Below are 21,838 nucleotides of genomic sequence, written 5' to 3' on the forward strand. Positions count from 1 at the left end.
AGAGATACTGGGTTTTTCTGTTATCACTACAGGTTATCCAGTGAAGGCTAAAGAACTACTTTTTTAGGGATACTGTAACAGAGATTCCTTTTAGGTACAAGTTGGACTGGATGGCTTCTGTATGATTCAAGCAGCAACATTCAATGGCTGTATTTTTTAGTGGGCCTTTTCAGAAAAAATTATTCAGAGTTCTTATACTCTTGTAACTTCCTCTAAATCCTTTCTCTTACCTCATCACAACTCAAACTTTGACTGGATGGAGACTAATTTGGATTTTGCTCCAGAACCAATTTCCATTGGAAATCAGAACCGGGAAAACCTCATATATTTAGGAACTACAGGTCGACTGTACCAAAAAAAAAAAAACCAAACCCAAAAAACCCCAAACCTTTCCTCTGCTTACGCAACTCCTTTAGTAAAAATTTCACTATCTCTGTTTACTCTTTCAAAACGCAATCTACAGCTTAACAAGAACTGGGCTGATCCTCAAGCTAAGACTCAGCTGCCAGGCCTTGTAAATAAAACATTTAATTACATTCTTTACTCACTGTGATGTTGTGAGTCAGAAAGAAATTAGGCTTAGAACAAGAGAAGCAAGTTTGCTTAGGCCCATTTTTTGCACTGGCTTGAGAGATTATGTTTTTCCCAGGATAGATTAGAAAGTGTCAGTGCTGAGTTTGGAAGCAGGAGAGATGAGGACAGAACTTCATATGGTGTTTGTTCTTAGCCTATAAAATTTAAGTCTCTCAAGTCCAACATATATGAATACAGGATGACATAACACCATTCCATTCTATTGTATGTTTGTTTAGAAAAACAAGAATACCATTTCTGTATCCAATGTTTTCGTTTATCTGATGGTTGTTTCTAGGCCTATGATCTTGACAATGAACATTAAGACCAGAAAATCTAAATTTATGATATTATTCTTTGGCATTGTAAACAGTCTGTGATATGCTTGTCACTCAAGGGTGCAGTTCTATTTCTTCATTTGGCATTGGTAAAGGGACACTATATGTGTTTTTATTGCTCTCTATGCTAGTACCTTTTCCCTCCTTTTTTGACTATAATCTGCCCTTGCTTTGCATCATGTGCAATGGAAGAATCACAATCTTTGAGTAGCTCTCCTCCTTTGAATCAACGCCTGTCCAACACACAGTGATTTTTTTTTTGTTTTTTGCTCAGGATGCTTTTTTCATCTACTGCATCTTCCTTTAATGGTATTTCCACTGTACCTCCAAGTACATGTAACTATTGACTTCTTTGATTTTTCTCTTGTTGATTTTGAAACACCTTTCATCTCAGGATTCATTGTATATCCACTTGGCCTTAGAGAAATTCACCTCTAGTAAACTATATACAGTTTTCTTTGTAGCTGTTGTATTTTATGTTCCCAATTTATAAGGTCTTTGGCAAATGTTATGCAGTTGTCCACAAAGAGCAAATGTGTCAGTTGCTCTCCAGCTGTCTCCTGATGACAGTTTCCCATACTATCATTTTGAAACCCCATAACCAATATTTGTGTAGTTATTCTTATGGAGACTGTGTTATCCTAGTTTATGCCTTTCCTCTTGTAAAAATTATGTGGATTCTGGAAAAGCAGAACTTCTACTGTACAGACCCTGCTCATTTTTGCTAACAGATCTATTTATATGAGGTTGAGCCCAATGTCACCCAAAGTTTTTACTACCAGAATGAATTTTGCCGAATCAAAAGACCTTTTTGAAGTAGGTACACAAATAACTGTTTTGTACACTTTACATTTCTCCTTTAGCTGCCAAACTTTAGATTTGACACATAGGCAAGAATCTAGACGGAAAACCTTATTGTTCCTTTTACTTGCTCACACACTTAAGTCATCCCATTCCTTTTGTCTCCTTTGAGAGCTTGCCCCTTAGATCGGTGTCTTTCAAATCAATCTTTTCAATCAATAGGCTCCTTCTATCCTACCTAAAACATATCTAGATCTCCTTATCCTTAAAAAACCTTCACTTGATTCTGTTCTCCTCTCAGAATATCGTACTACATTTAATATAATTGCTCTTTTCCATGGATATCCATTATCTTTTAACTACTCAATCCCAATCTTTCAAGAGAAAGACTAGAACTGAAACCATCAATCTGGAAATCATCTATATAGAGATGATGGTTAAACCCACAGAAGCAATAATGTCACTGAAAGTGCAGAAAGAGAAAAGAGCCAAAGAGAGAGCTTTGCTGTAGATCCAGTGTTAGAGGATATGAAATGGATGATGATGCAGCAAAGGAGACTAAGGAATGGTCTTAGGTAGGAAGAAAACCAAGAAAGAGCAGTATCAGGAAAATCCCGAGAGGAGAAAGTATTCAGGAGAGGATGATCAACAATGTGAAAGGATGCAGAAAGGTCAAGAAGGATCAGAAATGAGAAAAAGCCATTGGATTTGTCAATTAAGAGACCACTAGTAACTTTGTAGTAATTAGTTTCAGTTGAGTGAGGGGCTGGAAACCAGACTGTAGAGGGCTTAGAAGAGATGGAGAGAAGAGGAAGTAAAAGCATTGAGTGGAGAAAGCTTTTCAAGGAGTTTGGTTGTGAAGAGGAGGAGAGATATAAGATGACAGCTTGAGGGAAGAGTGGGACATAGTGAGGGTTATTTAAGGACAGGGGATACTGTACCTCCTAACTGATCTGTCTTCTTCCAGTCTCTCCCCCTTTTCAGTCTATATTTCATATAGATGCCAACAAAGCCTACATAAGGCACAGATAGGTCTAACCATGCCACTTACCTAATCAAAAATCTCAGTAGCTTTTTTTTTCTTTTGGCTAGGCAATGGGGTTAAGTGACTTGCCCAGGGTCACACAACTAGTAAGTGTTATGTGTCTGAGGCCGGATTTGAACTCAGGTCCTGCTGCATCCAGGGCCAGTGCTCTATCCACTGCACCACCTAGCTGCATCAACTCTCTCACATCTCTAGTATAAAACACAACCCTCTCAGCCTGGCATTTAAGGTCCTCTATGGCCTTCCCAGTCTTTACATTAGTTCATACACTCTAAGTGCCAGTCAAATTGGATTACTAGCTACTCTTGGATTTTGACATTCTAATGCATTCTATGTGTTTTTACTCAGGATTTGCCCTGTGACTAGAATGTACCCCCCCATCATCTTTTCCTCTCAAGATCTTCATCTTCTTTTAAATTAAAGCTCAGTTGCTACCTTGTATGTAAAGCCTTTTTGGATCCCTTCTTTCTTAAATTATTATACATTTACTTATCTAAGTATATGCTATATCTTCCAAGTAGAATATGAGTTCTTTGAGGTTAGAATCTGTAGTGGAAAGGGTACTGGATTTAGAGCCATAAGACCTTGGGTAAGTCACTTATCCACCTCAGGCCTCAGTTTCCCTATTAGTCCCTTGTAGCTCTGGATCTCAAATCCTATTGTGGCAGAACTGAGACTACAATTCAGATTTCCTGACTTCCAGTCCAGTGTTTTGATTTTTGTTCTGTTTTTTATTAAAACAGGGGAATATGAGGTAAAGAGCCCAGAGTGAGGAATTTCACACATGTGAGGTTACTAAATAATTCTTCTTCTTCTGCATTGTTCTGACCCAAATCATACATGATAAGAGATCTTGAGAATGATGCAGGGAACCAACGAGAGAACTATCTCTTTCCTGTTCCACTAAGGAATCCATGTTAAGTTTTAATTTCTTCTTTCATAGTGATTAAGCAATTTATGGAAATGTAGATATAGATCATTCAATACAGGCACTAATCTCTTGCCCTTTGCCAGTCTCCCCACTGGGGGGTGGGGAGTGGGGCTCCAAAATGGGCCCGTTTTCGGTGAGAGAAGACAACAGCCTATGAGAGTGGTCCTGATGCTGTCCAAAGGCAAGATATCAACAGAGTCTTTGTAATCAGACTGGTAGACTTCTGACTCAGCCACTCTATTTTTGGAGTAAAGTTAAATCTAGAAAGACCTGGATGCTGCTAATTAGGAGCCAGGTGTTACATAAAAGAAACTGAGGAACAAATAGTAAACAGGATTTAGAGTACAAACTGAAGTCACTCAGAAGTTGGAAAAGAGGTTCTGAATTCTACCGGGCCTGAACAATGTTATTATCTAACTGAAAATTTTATAGAGGAAATGAAACCATTAACTTGGAAAGCATTATTCTCTAGGGATAAATCAGAGTTTCCATTTTAGCTCTTTACCATTCAACTGCTGAGATGTAGTTAGAAATGAGATGGGTCTGCCAATATTCCCTGTGGACTGAAAAGATCACAAACAAGCAGATAAATAAATCTGCTTATGTAAAGAGACTATCTGCAACATATACTGGTGAAATAACCTTTCTCCTTGGATACTAAGAATATTTAATTGAGATTAGGCTATTTGCTATTATTTGGAACACACCATATTCTTTTAATAGGGCCCTCAGAGCACTGACTGTTATTGATCTTCCCAGGAGTCCTGCTAATGGAAATTATGCTTTAGGTGTTAATAGTCCTATTGTTCAAATACCTGAGACGACTACTGAAAACCACAAATTATTATGGAGGCATTATTTGAGGAATTACTAATAGTGAGCCTGAGATGTATTTTCATTGTGTAAAATGCTTCTTTATTTGGGGGTGCATTGGCTTTAAATAAAGATAGCTTTTGAAAGATAAGAAAAGAGATATTAACAAAAGTGTAGCACCACATCTGAAGGTTTCTTTCATAACTAAACACAATTCCATTTTTTAATGAGGCAGATAGCAAAAGAAATTTCCCATGTAGCTTAACAAATGAATTATACTATTTAGCCTTCCTCTCCAAAATATATTTGTAAATAACATTTTCTTTGCTTGTTAATGGGAAGAAACATTATTTCCTTAATAAATTTCTTTAATGGGGCCAGCTAGGTGGCATAGTAGATAGAACTCTGGCCTTGGAGTCAAGAGGACCTGAGTTCAAATATGACCTCAGACACATGACACTAGCTGTGTGACCTGGGCAAGTCACTTAACCCCAACCAGCTCACCAAAAAGCAAAAATAAATACATAAATATATAAATAAATAAATTTCTTTAATAAAAAAGTTATGCTGATGTTTTAAAACATATAACTGTTACTTATCAATGATTATTCTCTCTCAAATAGAACTCTCCCTAGTAATGGAGTAAAGTACCGCAAAACAAATAAATACATTAGCAATATCTGTTGATGTATACTTTGTTCCATACCTTTAGTTCACCACTTTTCTGTTGAGAGAAGGAAGGCATCACTAACCATTAGTTCTCTAAAGGAAGACAGGTTTGTACATTGGGAAGAGTTCTGAAAGTGGAAATCTGGGAACCTGCGTTCAATCTTGGCCCTGCCAATTATTACTTCTTTGACCTTAAACAAGTCACTCAACCTCTCTGGGTCTCAGCTGTCAATTTGCAAAATGAGGGTTTGGTGTCTGAGGTCTGGTCTAGTTCTAAACCTGTGAGCTTACAAAGTCAGGATTAGTTATTGAACTAATTAGAGTTCTGATGTATTTCAATATTATTTTCCTTTATATTACAGTGGTTATTGTATAAATCATTCTTTTGATTCTGCTTACTTTGTTTTGTATCAGTTTATTCAAGTACTTTAAAGTTTTTCTGAATTTTACAAATTTATTTTATTATGGTGTAATAATATTCCACTACATCCATACTGAACAATTTGTTCAACCATTCCCCAACTGATGGGCACCAAACTTTGTTTCTAATTCTTTGGTGGCACAGGAAAAAAAAAATAAAAATGCTTGTATATGTAGGACTTTTCCTTGTCTTTGATCTCTATGTTTTATAGTATGTATTGATTTATATATGTTGTCTTTTCCATTAAAAGTAAGCTCCTTAAAGACAGGGACTCTTTTTACCTTTTTTTTTTAAAATATCCCCAGCACTTAGCCAAATGCCAGGAACGCAGTAAGTACTTAAATAATGTTTGCTGATTGACTGATGCCTACTAGTGGTATCACTATGTCAAAGGATACTACACTTGGTATAGGTTAGGGCCTTTTCTAGGATAATTTCAAATTCTTATTCAGATCAGCTGGAACAAGTCAGAACTTCTTAGGGTACTTCTCCCACAGCTCTGCCAACATTTCCAATTGTCATTTTTTGGTGAAATTTCCAATTCCTTTTCCAAAAGTATATCAAATAATAGAAAGGCTACACAAGATATGAAGTCTAAAATTATTTCAATGAATACTCACTGCAAACTGTTCAATGTCTCTTTCTAGTCCCACATTTGGCAAATCTGGCATCATATGCGCCACAACTTTGAAACCTGCATCCTTAGCCAGATGAAATGATTCACACACTGCCTTTACTGTGTGGCCCCTAGAGAAAAAAAAGGCACAATGTATACTGTTTATACAGACAAGTGAGTGACAGTATTAACACAGGGCAAGACAGTCATCTGGATGTACTACAGCAAGACTGAACCTATGATTCTTAAGGACATGTGCGAAAAGTTCTAACACTCAAATAATTACTTGCTGTACTTTTTGCCTTCAAAAGGTCCCACAGTTAAACCATTCTGGATAAGACATTGTTTAACGTCCATTCCACACGCCACAATTTCTACCCATTGAAATCTTACCCATTGTCTAAAAGTTGGCTTACAGGCAACTTTCTTTCCAAAGCCTTTTCTGTTCCTCTCAATCACAGGTGACTTCTCTCTCCTCAGAACTCTCACAGAATGCTTAAGAAACAGCATGGCATAGTGGAGAAAGTGCTAGACTTGAGTCAGGAAAATCTAAGTTCAAAACTTCACGATGACACTAACTGTGTGACTGTGGACAAACTGCCTGACCTCTCAGAGCCACAGTTTGCTCCCCTGTAAAATGGGATAACAATATCTCTAGTACCTGCCTGCGAAGGCTGCTCTAAGGTTCAACTGAGAAAATGTGTGTAAAGAGAGTGGCAAACTTTAAAGCACCATATAGATATCAGTTATAATTATCCTTACCTCTCTTACGCACTTAAAAAGCATAGCATAGTGGAAATACCATTGGATTTAGAGTCAGGACTAAGTAGCTATAATACTACTACAATACTACTAGTTATATACTACTATAATACTAAGATCTGGAGGCATGTAACTTAAGCTCTCTGCCTCAGTTTTCTTATCTGCAAAATGTAGATAACACACCAACTACCTCTGAGAATTACTGTGAAGCAAGCATCTCATAAATTGCAAATTATAAAGTGTTACTAAATATGAACTTGACCCTGAACATAAACATATTCTTTAATCTTTTTAAAAATTGAGGCCTTTTTTTTAACCTAAATGAGCAAATATATTATTCCCCCATCTCCTACTAGAAAGAGCTATCACTTATATAGCAAAGTATAAAGAAACAGAAAAAAATAGTTCCGTGACCTCTGCTGCTGCCCAGAAGCCACTGTGCTCCTTCTCCTCCCCCTTCCCCCAGCTGGCTGTCTGCTGTCACTACTCATTCCAAGCACAGTCCTTAGTCGTGGACAGAAATGAGCTAGTACAGAAGGCCAAATTGGCTGAGCAGGCTGAGAGGTATGGAGACATGGCAGCCTGCATGAAGGCTATAACTGACCAAGGAATTGAATTATCCAATGAGGAAAACAATCTCTTCACTGTTGCTTACAAAAATGTCATAGGGGCCCAAGGTCATCTCTAATGGAAAAATTCTTGATTCTTTTTTTCTGCTTTTCGGTGAGGCAATTGGGCTTAAGTGACTTGCCCAGGGTCACACAGCTAGTAAGTGTCAAGTATCTGGGGTTGGATTTGAACTCAGGTCCTCTTGACTCCAAGGCTGGAGTTCTATCCGCTGTGCCACCTAGCTGTCCCAAAGTTCTTGATTCTTAATGCTTCACAAGCAGAAAGTAAAGTTTTCTATTTCAAAATGAAAGAAGACCCCACCATTATTTGGTTGATGATAATAATGGAATAGTGGATCAACTGCAACAAGCACATCTAGAAGCATTTGAAATAGGCAAAAAGATACCCCCACTGCATCCTATGAGCACAGGCCTGGTCTTGAGCTTCTGTGTTCTATTATGAGATGCTGAACTCTCCAGAGGAAGTCTGCTCCCCTGCAAAGACAGCTTCTGGTGAAGCCACTGCCGAACTGGATACACTAAGAATCGTACAAAGACAGCAGACTACAGGATGCAATTTCTTGTTGTTCAGTCGTTTCGGCTGAGTCTGACTCTTCACGGTCCCATGTAGGGTTTTCTGGGCAAAGTTACTGGAGTGGTTTGTCATTTCTTTCTCCAGCTCATTTTACAGATAAGGAAACTGATGCAAACAGAGTTAAGTGACTTGCCCAGGATCACACAGCTAGTAAGGAGTTCAAATCCAGTCTGAGGCTAGATTTGAACTCAGGTCTTCTTGACTCCAGGCCCAGTACTCTATCCACTGAGCCACCTAGTTACTCATAATAATGTAATTACTGAGAGACAATTTGACATTGTAGATACTGGACACCCAAGGAGATGAAATTGAACCATAAGGAGGGGAGAATTAACCAGCCTTCCAACTTTCGTCTGCCTCATTCTAAAATTTACACAGTTGACTATTTGCCATTCATGCTGTCCCACAAAAAGATTTTCTTTATGATTTATGACAGATTTATGTTACTTCTATTTGGATTTTTTTTAATTTCCCATGTGGCTTTTATGCTTAATATTAGGGGAGTAGAGTCAGTTAAAATTTGGGGAGTTATCTGTTTTCATCTGAGGTAATCAATATGGGGACATGGAATTTTTAAACATGTTTTACATAGTACTTTTGGTACATTGTGATTTCATAATGCCAGTGTTAAAACGGCTTCTTTGTTTAAGTAAAGAAAACTGCCTATATCTTGCTCTGTCACGGTGGATGGAAAAAGGGATAATTGGTTCAAGCCACAGGTGTAATTACTGTGGGTGCTTTAGGATTGGAACATTCGTGGCTGTGGTAGAAATTGATGTCCCATAGATATTATATGTCATACCATGTGTATCCGTGGAATACACAATCTCAACATGCACAGCTTTATGATTGCAGTTGTAAAAGTGCTCCTTAAGATAAAGTTTTAATCCAGTCAATTTACTCTAGGGAAGGGCAGAAATGGTTCACATTCCATTATTTGTAAAGTCACCTGCTGTTTTCTTTCATTACTTTTGCTACACTCATTTTATTTGTATTTAAATGGTTTAGGCAACCTAAGAATAAAGGTACAAGATGCAGTAAAAATGAACTGACGGATATTCATAAAGTCACTGTACATCAAGTACAGCAGTAAAACAAAAAACCCATGCTTTTATGATTTTTTTTGATATTGCCTAACATGCACATGCTGTAAAAACAGTTAACAAGGAAATAACTTGAGATGATAGCTAGCTTTGTTTAATGTCTTAGGAAATTTTCATGAACAACACAAGCATAACTTTTAAGAACACGCATATTAAATTAACTTTTAAGAACACGCATATTAAGTTAACCTAAGTGGAATTAAAGTTTTATGGATGGAAGGGGAAAAATAAACAATAACAACAGTTCAGCAAAACTAACATATTAACTAAGTCTGACATCATACGCTTATGTTCTATATCTCTTGCCCCTGTGGAGGGAAATGAGGTACACTGCCATTACCTCTGCTTTGGGCCCAAACACTGTCATTATAGTTTAATAGAACTCAATTTCAACTGCTTTGTTGTTTTTTCCATTTATGTTGTTGTAGTAATTGTGTACATGGTTTTCCTGGTTCTGATTACTTCACTTTGCTTTAGTTCATAGAGGTCTTCCCAGGACTTCTCTACGTTCATGACATTCACTGCTTTTTATATCACAGTAATATTCCATTATGTTTATATATCACAATTTGTTTAGTCAGTGCCCAATCTGTGGGCCTTTATTTTTATTTCTAGTTCTTGGCTATTTATATATCACAATTTGTTTAGCCAGTTCCCAATCTGTGGGCCTTTGTTTTTATTTCTAGTTCTTGGCTATTATAAAAAGTGCCACTGTAAATATTTTGGTTGTCTATGGATCCTTTCTTTTTATCACTGACCTCCTTAGGATATATGCTAGCAGTAGGATCTCTGGATCAAAGTTGGGCATACATTTCAGTAATTTTCTTAACAAAATTTCAAGTTGCTTTCCAGAATGGTAGGCATTAACGTACCTGAAAGGTTCTTCTATCTCATAAACCTTAGGTACTCTCAAGCTTTTTATCACAGCACCTGCCTCTCTCTATACGCCCTCCCTTGGGGAACTTAAGTACCTTCACTGCTTCTACTCTGACCTTTATGTAGTTGGTCCCTAAGACTTTATCTCCAGACTTGAGCTGAGCTCATCTAAGTCTAATTGCTTACTAGAAACTTCCACTTGGATGGCAGGTCTTTGATACAAACATGTCCAAATCATGATTTTCTTCTAAAACCTGCCACAATTCTCCCAATTCATGAGATTTATAAGCACAAAGTCATCTTTGGTATTGTCTTTATAGCCATACCCCTTCGTTCTGTTGTAGCAGGGGTCATAGAGGAAAACAAGAACTATGATCCAGTCTCGGTCCTCAAAGAGCTTATATCTAGCTGGGGATAATTAATATACGTACATGAAAATCTAACCACACAGTATGTGCATAAGTACCAAATCAGTGGCACCTCTGCTTTTTAATGTGTATGAGTGTTAACATATAGAGTGACAATGATAAGACAGTATATGGTATCAAGGAAAACTATCCATACTGACACCAATTATATATAAAATACCTGAGAACTGACAAAAAAGAACCTCTCAACAAAATGGACTTACAAAATTAATGTTAACTATTGACATTAAGAGAACTGTTTTTCATGTACGCTTAATTACTATGCAGCACAGTGATTATTTTGCATGTTATTAAATATGTCAAATTGGCTATGTTGAAACTTTTATTTGATTACAACAGTAAACTCCATACATATATGCTCAACCTTTCTAGCTGGCAGCACAGCTGCCTATTTACAAATTAACAAACCTAGAAGCAACACTGCTTGCTACAGGAAAGTTTATCAAGAGCAAAAGAGGAATCAAATCAAACTTTCCAGATGACTTTAACAGACCTAGGCTACTCAAATTATTCTCCAAACTCTGTTAGTTAAATATTTATTATAGCTAGTGTATAAACAGGGTATCCTGAATATGTTATGTGCTTTTATGGGACCTGGACCATTTTTAAATACTAAATTTATTACAGAATTTTACAGTTCTTTTATTGTTGCATTTAAGTCATATATTGGTTATATCTATGAATGATTTTATTTCAAGTTCTTGGTCAAGAATGCAACTCCTAAAATATGAAATTAGTTGTTTCTATGGGAAAATACAATAGATTTTAATGAGGTAATTTCCATAAGAGTTTGGCCCGGCTATGTGTAGCTTCAAACTATGTGGAGTTTTGTGTACATATTCATTTATCTATGTAGGGGCTCTGACTATCACAAAGACATTCTGAGCTGGAAGGATCTTATGCCTCTTCTACTGTATTTCTCTAAAATTCTTAATACAAAAGTAGTGTGTACTAAATAAATATTATTGACAAAGTGACTAAAGAGTATCCACTAGCAAATAATTTTTTTCCTTTTAAAGCACACTTTAGGCCATGGGATCCAAAAACCAAGCTACTAGCCAGGGGCATAGGTCAAAGACCTATTTGGATTGAATTTATATCCAAAGAAAGTAACAATACTGAATAAAAGGTGAGAGGAAAATGAGGAAATGAAGAGTTACAACATAAACACTTTCCCTGTTTGGCATCCTCACTCATTCATTTACAAGCATTCTACCTACTAAATGTTTTTATTCCTATTTGACAAATGAGGAAATTTAGGCTCAGTGGGTCTAAGTAATTTACAAAATTTTTAGTAGAAGACTAAGGACCTGAGATTAGGTTTTCTGATTCCAAGTGTGCAGAGTTGACTACCACACCACACAGCTGTCATCCAAGGCCCACATCTAGCCTGGACTGCTCTGCCTAGTGTACAAACTGTATATACTACACATATTCAACTTTATTTCTTATTACAGTTTACATGAACTTTCTGCTTCTGCCAGCCCTATTTCCTTCCCGCCTTTCACACATGTCACTAACTACTTTTATCTTGTCTTTGTTCATTCTGCTTCCCTCTACTTGGCATGTTCTCCACACTACCCTCTACCCAAATCCTATCTCTCTCCAAGGGCTGGCTCAAGCCTCAATTTGTCCAAATGCTACAAACCACAATGCTCTTTCCTCTCTTCTGAATTCTTAGAGTACTTTACTTCTTTATTACCTTCCACACTTAAGTGTGCTACACTATTCTCCAGTCGCTTCATATTCCCCATAAAACCTAACAAGGTGGAGTTGGGGAAATCTATCATTTAACCAGCATTTACTAAGTACTTACTATATGCCAGGCATATAGGACACAAAGACAAAAACCTTAGGGAAGACAAAACATACATTTATAGTTACATATAAAACACATACAAAGCAGATACAAGGTAACCTTACATAGAAAAAGGCACTGGTTAGTTGGGGACCAGAAAAGACTCTGAAAGAGGCTTAACACAGTTTCTGGCACATAGTAGGCATTTAATAAATACTTGTTGACTTGACTAGACTTGATCTGAGTCTTTTTTTTCTTTTGGTGAGGCAACTGGGGTTAAGCGACTTGCCCAGAGTCACACAGTAGCAAGTGTTATGTGTCTGAGGCCAGATTTGAACTCAGATCCTCCTGACTCCAGGGTCGGTGCTCTATCCACTGCACCACCTAGATGCCCTGACTTGATCTGAGTCTTGAAGAGAAGAACGGACTCCAAAAGTTGATGGTGGAGACAGCATGTATTCTACGGTGAGCACAGTAAAGTTTGCAAGGTGCTTTACAAATATTATTTTATCTTCACAACAACCCTGGGAGATAGAGATAATAAAATTATCCTCATTTTACAGATAAGAAAACTGAAATAGATAAGTAACTTGCCCAGGGTCACACAGCTAGTGTCTGTGGCTGGATATGAACTCAGTTCTTCCAGATTCTAGGTCTAAGATTTATCTACTGCATACACCTAGCTAATACTTGTGTTCAAGACAATCTTTCATTTAACTGACTTAAAATTAAAGTACTCAACTTTTTTTCACATTCTGTTTGTAGGCACTGAGTAATATATTGTTTTACATGAGACCATTGGATTGCATTGAAATAAAATGCCACTGCCACATACCAGCTTTCAGAGGTAACCATTATCTTACCTGTTGGTATCTCTGGCTACATCTTCATAAACACTCTGCACTCCAATCTCCAGTCTTGTACAGCCATAGGATAACATATCACTCAAATGCTTCTTCAAGCAATAATCTGGTCGCGTCTCAATGGTGATACCAATACATTTTGTGAGGCTTCTTTCAGAGTACCTGTAAAACAAACCTAAAATTGTGCCACATTTTCCAATTACAGGAAATTCTTGCCTACTCCTAAAGCAAGATTTCTCTTCTCCAACCGAGAATCCAGTGCTTCTGCAACCATACTTCTCTTGGAAGCAGTGGTTTCTGATATAAAATCATCCTCCTGGTCCTACAAATCATTATCATGTTTAAATGAAAGATATCTATATGAATTTTATCTCCCTCCCTGTGAATTACTCGATGAAAGTATTTTACAGTGTGCACTTTCTCTTACAGGCTGCTAATCTTAGAAACAGCACATAATAATTATCAATCTTTCAGTCTGATACCTTTTTTCTTAATATCAAGATATTAGGCTGCTAAATACCAGAATATCTTCCAATTACTTTAGTCAATATTCTATGTGCTGATCACCTCTGAGATAGAGAAAAGCAAATCACCTGCAAGAAGTAAATAAAGATTGTTGGGGAAAGAACCTAGACTGGAACATTTTAATCATATCCCCTCCCACCAGTCATTCTTCTCAATGCTTCCAGTCAGAACTTTCCTAATACTCTATTACGAATAAAACCCATTTTGCATGCTAGGCTGCTTCCTCTCTTTTAAGAATTTATGTCCATCATACTAAAAAGATACAAGTAATAGAGAATAGAATCAAATATATTGTAAGTGCCTCGTTTTACAGATAAGGAAAAAAAACCCAGAGAAGTCTCCGTATCATTTCTCTACACCAGTAGTTAAGTGAAAAAGTTTGAGGATTCAATTCTCTGACTCCAAATACAGCCATGTTTTCTACTGTATTATTTCTTGAAATAATGATTCTCCTAATAATCTATGCAATTAGCTCACTGCTTGTTCATTCCTCAGTTGCTAATAGAAACTGAACTCACTAGTATCAATATTAGCATTTATCTGCTTTGGGGAATAATTACGAAAATAGTGTATTGTTCTTCTGTTTCTACTTAAATTCCCAAAATTAAATGTTAATTTGAATAATGCTTTGTATACTGACTTAGGCAGAGCTATAATAAAATATCTGTAGCTATAAGGTTTGAAAATTAACCAATTTATCATAAATGTATATGCAGTGCAAAGTTGAATTTTTTAACATTAAAACATAGGGATTTATTAAAAAGTAACATCCAGCTGCATATCCTAGGTGGACAGACCGACCTCGTCTACTCCCTAGTATCGGCTCTAATCACTATTGTTTCCATAAAAAAAATAATAACCAAGCTTAGTTGTTTTATAAATTCAACACATAAAAATTCAAACTTATTTGTGAAATACAAATATCCATTTCATTTATTAATGGTCATCACAATTATTTATAATCAAGGAAAAACCAAGGCTAATCAGCTTGTCTGAATTATAATCAGAGATGGCTAATTTATTGTCCTTGTTACAGACATTACCCGCTTTGCCAATATAGTATGTTGCACATAGAAATGAAAATGTGTGTAAAACCCATAGTAATCATAACTGACTGATCATTCTCATTTATGCCAAGCCTCGACCAGCCTGAGATCCTTTCCTTCAGATTAATGTAACATACAACAATGAAATAAAATAAAATTGAAAAAGTTTAATTTTTCCATTCCCAATACACCACTGAAATCCTTTCCAAACACCAAAATCATATTCACTACATTTAACACAAGTAAATTGAGAGCATTCCCAAGCTACTACTGTTCTGAACAAATTTTACACACACAACACATGTACAATACAAACAAAAGAACATGCTGAACCAATTTATCCCCTTACTTTTGGTTCATATTTGTTTCTGTGACCTTCTAAATTTAGGTTTACAAGTCAAGATTATTTTCTCTTTTGTCACACGCTTAGGGAGATCTGTTTTTGTTAAGTTATACTGCCTTAGATATGTGGTCTGAATGAAAAGGCTCTGCTTTTAATCTGAGAAATAAAAACAATAGATTTGCCAGTCAATATTTTTTTAAAACCATGCCAAATCAAATGAGATAATATATTTAAAGCGTTTTGCATAGCTTAAGATGCCATATTAAAATACTTAATCATAGCATTATATAATAAAAGTGGAATTTCCCTTTCATAAAATTTATGTATCATGGAATTGAATATTGGATTCATGTTTATATTAGGATTTGTTGGCATTTTGATATTATTCTTTGCCCTTGCTTCCTGAAAGTCCTTGACCAGGTGGGGTTTGCCTAAACTGGCTTTCTGAGTTTGCCCCCTAAACCAAGTATCATTAACCGAACTTCCATCCTACAAAAACCTCTTCATCCCAATTCATGTGCCCTGGAAATTGGTCAATTACTTGATAAAGAGACAGAGAGCCTAGAGGGCTAGTGATTGAATATGACTTGTGGATTTAGAGATGGAATTGACTTTAAGTCATCATTTTACAGATAAGGAAACTGGAGCACAAAGAAATTAAATGAATTACTCAAAGTTTCAAGATAGTATGTAGCAGGGCTAAGATTCATACTCAGGTCTTTTGATTCCAAATTCAGCATTTTCTTCATGGTATTATACTGCCACCCATATCAAATTTCCTTTCTGGTACTATTTGCTTTTCTGTCTTCCCGTACTATACTTGGTTTTTTGTTTCCTACCCTTGTTCTGTTGATTAAAACATGGCTAATTTGGTGATTCTGGTTTTGGCTCTTTTTTAATTTTTTTAAAATTTTTTGGTTTTGGTTCTTAAACCCAGTCATACAGTTGTTCCAGATTGCAAACTAATCCTAGTCTTCTCCCTGGATGGGGTAAAACTGCCTGATGTGATGGACTGAGCACTGGTCTTACAGTCAGAACAGTCTGTGTTTAAATGAACTGAGCAGATAGACACCTACTCACCCTGTAGCCCTAAGTAAGTCTGACTGGTCATTTCCCTACCTGTAAAAAAAGAATAACACCTATAGCATTAACCTTGCAAGACAGTTGAGAGACTAAAATGAGGAGATGTACATGAAGTACTTTGTAAACTTTAAAACACTATGTTAACGTGAGCTAAAAATCTAGTCCCACTCATACCAAGGCAGAATTTGAGCCACAATGTAGAGAAACTCTTGCCTTTTTTAAAAGCTGGAGTGCTTACAAACAGGAATAGTGCTAAGAGTACAGAGGAGGATAAAAAGAATGGTAAAGGAAGGGCCTTGAGTACATGCCATATGAACATCTCTTGAGAGAACTGGAGATGTGTAACTTTAAGAAGAAAGGATTTGGGAGTGTGGTGTTGGGAGGAGGAAGCATGATAGTTCCCTCAAAATTTGTAGGCCTAACCCATAGAAGAAAGATTAGATTTGTTCCACTTGGCCTCAGAGGACAGGACCAGGAGAAGCAGGTAGAAGCCACAGAGAGGCAAATTTGTGTTAAACATAAACATTCCTTAAAATTATTGCCATCCTAGAGTGTATTCCTTTTAGAGGTAATCAGCTACCCTTCATGAGAAGTCTTTAAAACAGAAGATGGATGCCACTCATTGGGTATATTATACAGGTGATTTCTTTTATGTTAGGGGTTGGACTATGTGACTACCCAGTTCCCTTCAAACTCTTTATTTCAGTGACTTAACCTCTATAAGCCGCAGGTGACTTGCACTGGTGGAACATTTCCCAGCTAAAATCCATTTTTAATACTTACGTTACAGGACTATTGTGAGAATCAAATGAGATCGTTTATAAATGATTTGGAAAACTTTAAAGCATTATATAAATGTTTGTCATTACCATCATCATCATCATCATCATGTGGGTATAGAGTACCATGAGAAAGTTGAAGAGAAGGTAAGATTAGATTATAAAGGGCCTTGATTGTTAGGTTAAACAGTATGAACTTTGATAAAGAATAGCAATTTCAGGGTTCTTATTAAGAGACTATGACCAGATGTACTGAAAAAGAAAGAAGATTATGGCAGAAGCATGAAGGATGGATTGGAAGGGAGGAAAAATTGGAGGCAGAAAGAGTGTACTGGTGGTTTTGAGGGTCTGTAATACCGTGGGAATAAAGGGGAGTAGATAGATGTGTGTTTGTGTGTGAGACAGAGAAGCTGGATTAGGCAACTGAAAATAAAAAGATAACAACGAATTCTCTGATTAATTTAGATGTGGAAGAAGAGATGTACAGAAAAAGGAAGCAAGGACAAGTAATAAGAAGAATGAAAAAGCATGAAATAATCATAAGTGTCAAGAAACATCAATGTTCAGAAAGAGCTGATATTGGTGAGGACTATGAAGGACCACAACTCCACACTCCACCTAACACCCCACACCAGGGAAAAGATTATCAAACAGGACTAGGACCAGAATAATTCAGGTTTTAGTTTGCTTTCATGTTCTCTGCCAATGTAGGCCTCAGTTTTTTCGGTCATAAAAAGAGAGGGTTCAGCTATAAGATGTCTAAGGTCTCTTTCAGCTCTAAAATTCAATGATTCTATTATTATTTAAAAGCGAATCTGCTTTCCCTAAGCAATCAATACAATTAAATGAATTATCTCCAAATTGTACCCAGGAACCTTAAAATAGAGTGCATTGTTTTGTTTTGTTTTGTTTTTTACTTATCAGATAAAGTTCAAGATTCTGTGGGAACTTTCCATTCTAAGTATAAACTTTACAGTATCAACAGTAATATGCTACATGAAGATAACAAGATGCAACAGTAATCAATTTGTGCATTCACTAAAGGACAGCACTAACCCAAAATGTAACCAAATTTTATTGCTTTTCTGGTTAACAAATTCCATCAGGAAGTAAAAGACTTAGCCTACTGATATTTTTAGCTTTCAATAGACAATAGTACTGATACACTAAAAAGGCATTTAATTAGGCAAAACAAAAGAATTCTCAGCTCAGATGAAGCCATAGTTGCCAACATAAAACCTCACTTAACCTATATACTAAAAAATCCCATTTCTTAGAATTCATGCCATTAAGTCAGCAAGTTCACTGCCAAATGACACACCAGTGACTCACTGAAAACACCACTGGGAAAGCAACTGCACAAATGTGAATTCTGTATACGGGAGAGGCAATCACAGGATGAGGCCAGCGGAATTTACAAGCTAATCTTTCTACTGGAGGGGAGAGCATCAAAGACCCAATCAAGGATACAGGAAGCTGCTGCAGGCAAGATAACGTCTCTTCATGAGTGGAGGTTTATAGAGGGCACAAGGGACAGGAATACAAACTAGCCCTCACATAATTATTTTCAACTTCATTTCAAAATGCTTTTCTTCAGGGGTTTAAAAAAAAACCACCATTACCTTTGTTAATTCAGTTGCAGGAAGGGAAATGGAAGAAACAATGAAAGTTAGTAGTTAATATTCTATAGATGCAATAAACTTTTATTCTGGTTATTTTCTACAATTCTATTTTCATTTTGCAAATCAAGATTTCTCTAGCATCCTGCAGAAGATGAGCTACAACAGCTAGAAAATAGACCCATCTATTAAAAATATAGTCAGAAGCCACTCATGTTAGTCAATGAACAATTCTGAAGGCTAGGTCCAGTGAGGTGAGTGGAATAAAGAGGGGAAGGACAAGCAGCTAGGATTTGAAAATTATTCCTTCTTGGTAATATACTATCTTTGACCTTTCTCTGTGAGACCTGTAAAATAAATTCCTATGTGTTATACAGAATTAAGTTTTCTAGTATTTAATATATGTTCAATTATAAGTAGTCATTAAAAACCATCCTTCAACATATCTTGTAGCTGGCTGCTTCTCCTAATTTCAACTGAAGTACAGACTGGTAGACAAAAAGTCAGGCTGAACCAGAAAATTGTTTGGGAAGCCTTAAGTCTAGGAGAGAGCTGACATCCAGAGATACTAAGATAATTTGAAGTCTGTCAAATTCAGAGCAAGGTTGAAGCAAAATTCAGCCTTTTAGCTTGGTTTTTCTCCTACTCCATTCAGGGGTCTCCAAGGCTACAACCACACATGACACTCAACTCAGCCAAGGCCTAGCAAAACCTTTACTCTCTCTACCACATTCAAGGCAACAATCCATCAAAGAACATATCGAATCAAGTCAAAGAAGATTATAAGAGAAATGAAAAGATTGTAATGAATTACAGATTCCATAGGGAGAAATACTGATTCATCTACTCGTGAAAAAATCCCTGATGAGTAATTCATTTTAAATAGCTTCTATTTGAGAATAGTTAGGGAGCATTAAAGACTGAGCACAAAACTGCTTTTGGGCAGTACTGATTAATAAAGAATAAAATCATCTAAAAAGCATGACCAGGTTGTTCTACACTCTTAACGTTTTGGTGTTTGGATGACTCAGATCTCTCTGCCAATGCCTTTTCATCTCCCAATCTGTGATTTTTATGTCTAATTTTGGTAATCACCAAAAGCTATTACTTTTAAAAAACTGGTGGGACTGCATTGTATGCACAATGACAATGTCATTTAGACTAATCAACTCTTCTGGGAAACTATACTTGTTCTGTTGTTGAACTCAGTTCCCATATATCCCTTCTAATGTTTCCAATCTTTATTATACCACATTGCTTTTATCAAGATTCCTCTTATCAGCAATGAGCAGGGAAAGAATTCATTACCAAATGAGTGAGAAAATCACAAAAGATAAAATGGACAATTTTGATTACATAAAACTGAAAAGTTTTTTGCACAAGTCAAATAAATGCAATTAAAATTAGAAGGGAAATAGTTAACTAGGAAAAATCTTTATAGCAAGTTTTTCTGAAAAAGATCTGGTATCCATGCATACATACAAACAAATGTATATTTGTAGATATATGAAACAGATTCAAATATATAAGATTAAGAACTATTCCCCCATAAACAAAAATGGTCAAAGAATATAAACAAACAGATCTAAAAGGAAAAAATATAAATCATTCAAAACAACCATATAAAAAAGCCTCCTAATAATTAGAATTATTATTAAAATTAATTAAGGAGTGAAAAAAAGGATTGTACTGAGAGAAGAGGAAAGGAGGAGGCAGAAAAGGGTAAACTGCATCACAGGAAGAGGCGCAAAGACCTATTACAGTCGAGAGAAAGAAGAGAGGGAGGCAAGCATTGTTTGAACCTTACTCTCATCAGATATGGCTCAAAGAAGGAATAACATACATACTCAACTGGGTACAGAAATCTATCTTACCCTACGGGAAATGGGGGGGAAAGGGGAAAGAAATGATTACATGAATAAAAGAGAAAAAGAGCAGATCAATAAATTGGGTGTGCAACTAAAAAAAGCTAGAAAAAGAACAAATTTTAAATCCTCGATTAAATACCAAATTAGAAATTATGAAAATTAAAGGAGAGATTAATAAAATTGAAATTAAGAAAACTATTGAACTAATAAACAGCTGGTTTTATGAAAAAAAAGAATAAAACAGATAAACCTATGATTAATTTGATTTTAAAAAAGAAAGAAAACCAAATTGCCAGTTTCAAAATGAAAAGGGTGAATTCACCACCAATGAAGACAAAATTAAAACAATAATTAGGAGCTATTTTGCCCAACTCTATGCCAATAAATCTGACAATTTAAGTGAAATGGATAAATATTTACAAAAATATAAATTGCCCAGATTACCAGAAGAAGAAATAAAACACTTAAATAACACTATGTCAGAAAAAGAAATTGAACAAGCCATCAATGAACTCCCTAAGGAAAAACTGCCAGGGTCAGATGGATTTACAAGTGAATTCTACCAAACATTTAAAGGACAATTAATTCCAACACTATATAAACTATTTGGAAAAACAGGCAAAGAAGGAGTCCTACCAAATTCTTTTTATGATATAAATATGGTACTGATACCTAAACCAGGAAGAGCCAAAACAGAGAAAGAAAATGATAGACCAATTTCCCTAATGAATATAGATGCAAAAAAATTTAAATAAAATATTAGCAAAGAGATTACAGCAACTTATCACAAGGATAATACACTATGAACAGGTCGGATTTATACCAGGAATGCAAGACTAGTTCAATATTAGGAAAACTATCAATATAATTGAGCATATAAATTAAAAGAAAATCATATGATTATCTCAATAGATGCAGAAAAAGCTTTTGCCAACATATAACACCCATTCCTATTAAAAACACTAGAAAGTATAGGAATAAATGGAGTTTTCCTTAAAATGATAAGTAGCATCTATCTAAAACCATCAGCAAGTATTATATGTAATGGGGATAAGCCAGAAGTATTTCCAGTAAGGTCAGGGGTGAAACAAGGACATCCATTATCACCACTGTTATTCAATATTATACCAGAAATGTTGGCTTTAGCAATAAGAGAAGAAAAAGAAATCGAAGGAATTAGAATAGGCAATGAAGGAATAAAGTTATCACCCTTTTCAAATGATATGATAATATACTTAGAGAATCCTAGAGAATCAACTAAAAAACTACTTGAAATAATTAATAACTTTAGCAAAGTTGTAGGATAAAAATAAACTCACATAAATCATTGGCAAT

General features: G+C 35.9%; 1 protein-coding gene across 2 annotated transcripts in view; it reads right to left on the reverse strand.

Annotated features, from left to right (window-relative positions):
- ELP3 (elongator acetyltransferase complex subunit 3) overlaps positions 1 to 21,838 on the reverse strand; it is a 97,854-nt gene that overhangs the window by 57,125 nt on the left and 18,891 nt on the right. For both annotated transcript variants that reach the window (XM_020988613.2, XM_078149659.1), the window contains exons 8-9: positions 13,241 to 13,402; positions 6,212 to 6,338 (exon numbers count right to left, since the gene is read on the reverse strand). In XM_020988613.2, the coding sequence (XP_020844272.2) occupies positions 6,212 to 6,338; positions 13,241 to 13,402 (289 nt within the window). The remainder of the gene's footprint in view (positions 1 to 6,211; positions 6,339 to 13,240; positions 13,403 to 21,838) is intronic.

Source organism: Phascolarctos cinereus, unplaced genomic scaffold (assembly GCF_003287225.1).
Source record: "Phascolarctos cinereus isolate Bilbo 61053 unplaced genomic scaffold, phaCin_HiC Scaffold_2;HRSCAF=192, whole genome shotgun sequence".
NCBI classification, from domain to species: Eukaryota; Metazoa; Chordata; class Mammalia; order Diprotodontia; family Phascolarctidae; genus Phascolarctos; species Phascolarctos cinereus.